The sequence below is a fragment of the Bicyclus anynana genome, chromosome 1 (genome assembly GCF_947172395.1).
Source record: "Bicyclus anynana chromosome 1, ilBicAnyn1.1, whole genome shotgun sequence".
Lineage (NCBI taxonomy): Eukaryota > Metazoa > Arthropoda > Insecta > Lepidoptera > Nymphalidae > Bicyclus > Bicyclus anynana.
The window spans coordinates 6,390,552-6,396,152 of record NC_069083.1 but is presented as its reverse complement, the minus strand read 5'-3'; the positions used below and the strand labels follow the sequence as shown (position 1 = coordinate 6,396,152).

General features: G+C 34.6%; 1 protein-coding gene across 2 annotated transcripts; it reads left to right on the top strand.

Annotated features, from left to right (window-relative positions):
• Positions 1 to 306: 306 nt before the first annotated feature.
• LOC112043013 (uncharacterized) lies at positions 307 to 5,489 on the top strand. Of its 2 annotated transcripts, none has more exons than XM_024078256.2 (2): positions 307 to 381; positions 4,996 to 5,489. In XM_024078256.2, exons 1-2 carry the CDS (start codon positions 322 to 324, stop codon positions 5,356 to 5,358), a joined length of 423 nt encoding a protein of 140 aa, XP_023934024.2. In that variant the 5' UTR covers positions 307 to 321; the 3' UTR covers positions 5,359 to 5,489. The 2 variants fall into 2 exon arrangements, with proteins under 2 accessions (XP_023934024.2, XP_023934023.2); XM_024078255.2 differs by lacking the exon at positions 307 to 381 and adding an exon at positions 2,857 to 3,219.
• Positions 5,490 to 5,601: the final 112 nt, after the last annotated feature.

Here is a 5,601-nt window from a genome sequence, read left to right as displayed (position 1 = left end):
TATTTGTGTTACATACCTACCAGACATTGCATTGCATAGAAATTTCAGGTTATGTATTTACAATTATCTATTTACGGATCAAAGTACATTCGTGATCATCGGTGCTTACGATGATCTATGACTGAAAAAAGGATAAAATATGCAAATCAATATAAATAAATTAAAACAACAATCTATATAAGATAGATCCTGACACTTTGGTATTTAGTTTCGAAGTTATAGCTATCGTCTATTGTTTTGAATTACATTTGAAAACATAAATAAATAAATAAATAAATAAATAAATAAATAAATAAATAAATAAATAAATAATATAAAACTATGTCTAACACTTTTTGGTTATTTGCTTTCCTTTCGGTTGTAACCGTTTATGGAAAAAGGGTGAGTTTTGTAAATCTATACTAATATTATAAAGAGGTAAAGTGTGTTGTGTGGTACAGGGTAATCAATGGATCGACTGAACTGGTTTTGAAAATTCTTTTACCGCTAGAAAGCCACGTTATTTGCGAGTGACATAGGCTATATTTTATCCCCGTATCCTCACGGGAATGGGAATTACGTGGGTGATACCGCGGGGTGTCGGCTAGAATATTATATGTCTCTTTAGGTATTCCTTTGAAATACTTAAAATATTTATACTCTTTCAAATTAACTTTTTCAAAATGATATAATACGTCCATATGGAATTTAATTCAGCCGGAATTAAATGACCGTCTATAGATAACTAAAACAGGCCTAGGTATAAATAGGTGACTGCATGAAGATTCGTTTAAAAATTTCAGAGATTTCGGGGTTAAAAGTACATAAAGGGTTATTAAAATTAATCCAGGTAGGTAATTAGCTTTGTAGTCATTGGTCAGAATTTTGCCTATTTCTCTTCATATATCATTGCTAGGCGTATTGGATCCTTTTAACCGATAACTTGCAAAGCCATCATAATCCAAATTCCATAGTGACCTGCCTACAGTACTAACCTGCCTACTTATCGTAGTACCCAAAGTTTGAGCTTTCAAAAAATTACAAAGTAGGTATCACAAGCTCTTTGAGTAAATTTTTTTCGGTTGGATCGAAAGTCGTGTGCTATAAATAAACATAAAGGTTTCAGTTTTATTATATTACTAGCGGACGCCCGCGACTTTGTCCGCTTGAAAATATATGCATTCAACCCCTATTTCACCCCCCTCTATATTTTTCGAATTTTTTGTACATTATTATTAATCATTACACATAGATACAACTCAAAACATGAACGATTTAAGTTAAAACCGCCGACAACTTTTTAACCCTATAGGGGCAGAATTTAGAAAATCTTGATTACATTATTTTTAGAGTTTTTTGGCAGTAGGTAGGTACAAATACCATATTTACAAAATATGTAATTTGAAAAATGTAGGACTTTCCATAAAAACTTTCAATCCCTTTTTCCCCCACCCTGGTTTTATTTCCGCGACAAAAAATATCTATCTATCTAAAATACCTTCTTCGTTTTATGGTTTCTTGTGCTAAGTTACACGTGAATACATTCAGTAGTTTCAGCGTGATGCCCGGTCAACAAAAACACGGACACACAGGCAAAAAATAAATATTTTTGGCTTCAGTATCTTCTGTTATATAATGCCCTCCAATTCAAATTTTAAATAATATCAGGACCTCTTGATGTTTTAATTTAAGTATAAATAAATAGATATAGATGAGTAGATGCCTGTGACGTCATTTTACTAATTTAGCTATTATAAAAACCGAAGTATGTAGGTATAATAATAGTATTACCCATAGATTAAATTGAGATTCGTTCATTTTAGGCCACGGTGACCATTCCACCAGAATATGCAGCTGAACTAGTAACCGCCTCAGTGGGTTGCGTCCGGAATACTGGGGTGGACCCGAACATACTGGATCAGATAGTGCAGTGGAATTTCCAAGAGACTGACAATGTTAAAAAGTTCATATACTGTATGTCACTAGCTTCAGGCTTCGGTGATAGTGATGGTCACCTTATAATAGACAAGGTGGCGAGATTAGTTAGTGATTCTAATAAGAAAAAGGACGAATTGATAAATGCGCTTAAAGAATGCAATACTTTATCTGGAAGTGACAAATATGATACGCTTTTTAAAACGGTTAAGTGTAACCGTGAAAAACAGCCAATAGTGTTCAGTTTTTAATAGATTTATTAATAGTTGAAACACATTATTGCTATGAATACTATTGGTGGTTTCTGGTAATGTTTATAATTAAGAAGATATTATCAAAATCAAGTATCTTCTTACTTAAAGGGTTGTGTATAATGGAAATAAACTAAAATAAAAGGTTAAAGTAAAAATTATCTTTTAATTCGATATAGTGCTCCTTACATACAACACTCAAAATATATCATTATTTCTTACATAGATTTAAATGATACGAGTACCAAGGTTACGTTAGGTTAAAAGTTCTCACAGTAACATGGTTTGTTATTAAATGATTACCTCCTATTTAACTTAATGACATTCGAAATTAAACAATCATAATAGTGACAAAAAGTTGTTTGTTTAAAAGTAAAAATATTTATGATTTGTGTGAAACATATGTATGGAAAGTCTTTCTGTATATTACGAAGATTATCTAAAGGTTTCCACGCGGATTAAGTCATGGGCATCTACTAGTTGCTTAAAAAAAAACTTAATAGTCTTTTTGCCCTGAATAGAGACTCGAAAGCTTACATTCAGCTTTCAAGTTTAAATTCAGGGCAAAAAGGCTATTAAGTTTTTCTTTTAATACTTAGGTATATAAACAAAACTTAGGTAGGTATAATATGTTTTTTTAAACGTATGAAATATGAATGTAAACAGTTAGTACGTTACGTAGCGTCTTAAGAAGTTACCTACTATCATTTCTTTTTCTTCAATTTTTTTCTGTCTTTTCTTAGTTTTTTTACTAGACTATTGTATTGCGAGAAGTTTCAGGTTATTTACAATTAACTACTAAGTTATCAAAGTACATTCGTGATCATGGCGCAGCTTTGCTTATTATGATTGATGAAGGAAAAAAAAAGATAATTGCAAACCAATACAATATAAGATAGAGATTGATATTGCAACATTCAGTTACAAAGTTATAGAAGATACGAGTAGGTGCAATCGTCTATTGTTCTGAGTTAGATTAAAAAAATATAAAAGTATGTTTAATACATTTTGGTTATTTGCTTTCCTTTCGGTTGTTCTCGTTTATGGAAAGAAGGTGAGTGGTATATGTATGTAAATAGTATATATCTATCTAATATATGAAATTCTCGTGTCTGGTGTTTGTTACCAAACTCCTCCGAAACGGCTGGACCGATTTTTATGAAATTTTCTGTGCATATCGAGCATTTTCATACTATATGCTGCGTGTCTACAAAAAATTGTAGAGCCTCAATAGCTCAACGGTAAGAGCGGTCGGACTCATCACCGAGAGGTGGTTTTTCGATCCTCGAATCGATTTCGATCGGTCTATTGTCGTACCCACTCCTAATACAGTCTTTCCCGACTAGTTGGACAGGAATCGGAATATTGGTCATATTTAAAAGATATGGCACATATTCTTTATAAAAAAATACAAAAAAAAAATCGGTTATCTGTAAAGTCGGTTTACTGACGATAGTTGAACGTGACAACGTCCTAAGAAAATACTGGACTGGTAGCATTTTTCAACAGAAAATGTTCGTTTTTCTAAAATAATCTAATAATAGTAATCTTCAAAGACCAGACTTTATTTCTTGTAAAAAAAGTTGGCAACCCTAGAGCGAGGGAACGACGTATGACGTCATCTTTTATAGAGTGTGCCGGTTTCACCAAATTATAAGACGTTGTCACGTCAAAAAGCAAAATCACCACAAAAAAGTATAATCCGAATTTACGAGTAGGTAGCTCCATTGGAAGCACACATGCACAATTATTTTGTGTTTAAGTACATTATATATTTATGTATATAATGTACTTAATAGGTACATATATAGTTTATATACTTTCTGGACACAAAACATTTTGTTACCGGGTAGGTTTGAGAATCGGCGGTACGGTAACTGCTTCTGCTGCTTCGGTAACAACTTGCACAAGATCGCGATGAGGTAGGTGTTACCGGTCTAGGGTCTGTGCCAAAAGACACAGCGCGCCACACCCTACTGAATCCGTTAGGGCACACAGTCATTGTGTCAGGGGAAAACACTTACTGGTTTCCCTTCTTCGGGGAGACGGTTTTAGGCAGACTTCTCGCTGTTGAGCGCTGTCAATTACATACTTGACAGCGAAGTATGACCTCACGTTGCATCCTTTTATGAGACCGTTATCGGCGTAAAGGGATCGGAGCAGCTGAGAAAGCGGGCGCTTAAGGCTGACCTGGTCCGAATACGAAGAACGGGTGGCAGAAGGCGCCAATATGCGCACCTCCCTCCACCCTTGTAGACACCACTGACTGCAACGACGAACGCGTTGGGATGGGGAAAGTGGGCTCTTTTCGCCATCCTTTCCCACCCCAATGGGAACTTTAGAAAAACCAATATTACGTACGGGTTGTACATTATTACCTTATCTACATTATCAACCGATAGACGTCCATACATTACATATTACATAAGTATTATTATCATCATCATTATCAACCCATATTCGGCTCACTGCTGACCTCGAGTCTCCTCTCAGAATGAAAAGGGTCAGGCAGTCCACCAATCTGGCCTAATGCGGATTGGCAGACATCACATACGCAGAGAATTAAGAAAATTCTCTGGTATGCAGGTTTCTTCACGTTGTTTTACCTTTACCGTTTGAGACACGTGATACTTAATTTCTTAAAATGCACACAACTGAAAAGTTGGATGTACATGCCCCGCACCGGATACAAACCCACACTCTCTGGATTCGGAGGCAGTGATCATATCCACTGGGTAACCACGGCTCTTAATAAGTATTATATTATATTATCTTGTGTAGTAAGTGAGTATAAGTTTATATTATAGATTAATTGAGTTTTTCATTTTAGGCTACGGTGACCATTCCACCGGAATATGCAGGAGAACTTATAACTGCCTCAGTGGACTGTGTAAGAGATACTGGGGTGGACCCGGACATGCTCAATCAGATAGTGCAGTGGAAACTCCAAGAGAATGACAATGTAAAAAAGTTTATATTCTGTGTAGCAACAGCGACTGGCTATGGCGATAGTGATGGCCACGTTGTAGTGGACAAGGCGGAGAAATTACTTAGCAACTCTCATAAGAAAAAGGAGGAATTTAAGAATATTCTAAAAGAATGCAATAAGATATCTGGAAGTGACAAATATGATACACTTTATAAAACGGCTAAGTGCAACCGTGAAAAACAGCCAATAGTGTTCAGTTTGTAAAAAAAACTATGAAGAGTTTAAGCATACGAAGGTATTAACAAAATGAAGTAGACGCAAGGCTGTCTTCTGACTTTCAAGTTTAGTTTAAATAAAGGGTTGTGTTTAAGGGAAATAAACTAAATTAAAATATTTGAGTAAACATTTTATTTAAATTTGTTTTAGTGCTCAATCATTACTTAAATTTAAATTATACTAGTAGGTCAGTTATATGTTGAAAGGTAATTTAGTAACATGTTTAATTAA

What these genes read in the sequence shown, in the direction of transcription:
- LOC112043013 (XM_024078256.2), top strand. Translation starts at nt 322, where the DNA reads ATGTCTAACACTTTTTGGTTATTTGCTTTCCTTTCGGTTGTAACCGTT. An exon ending in TAACCGTTTATGGAAAAAGG is followed by an intron (nt 382 to 4,995) that starts GTGAGTTTTGTA and finishes TTTTCATTTTAG; the next exon opens with GCTACGGTGACCATTCCACC.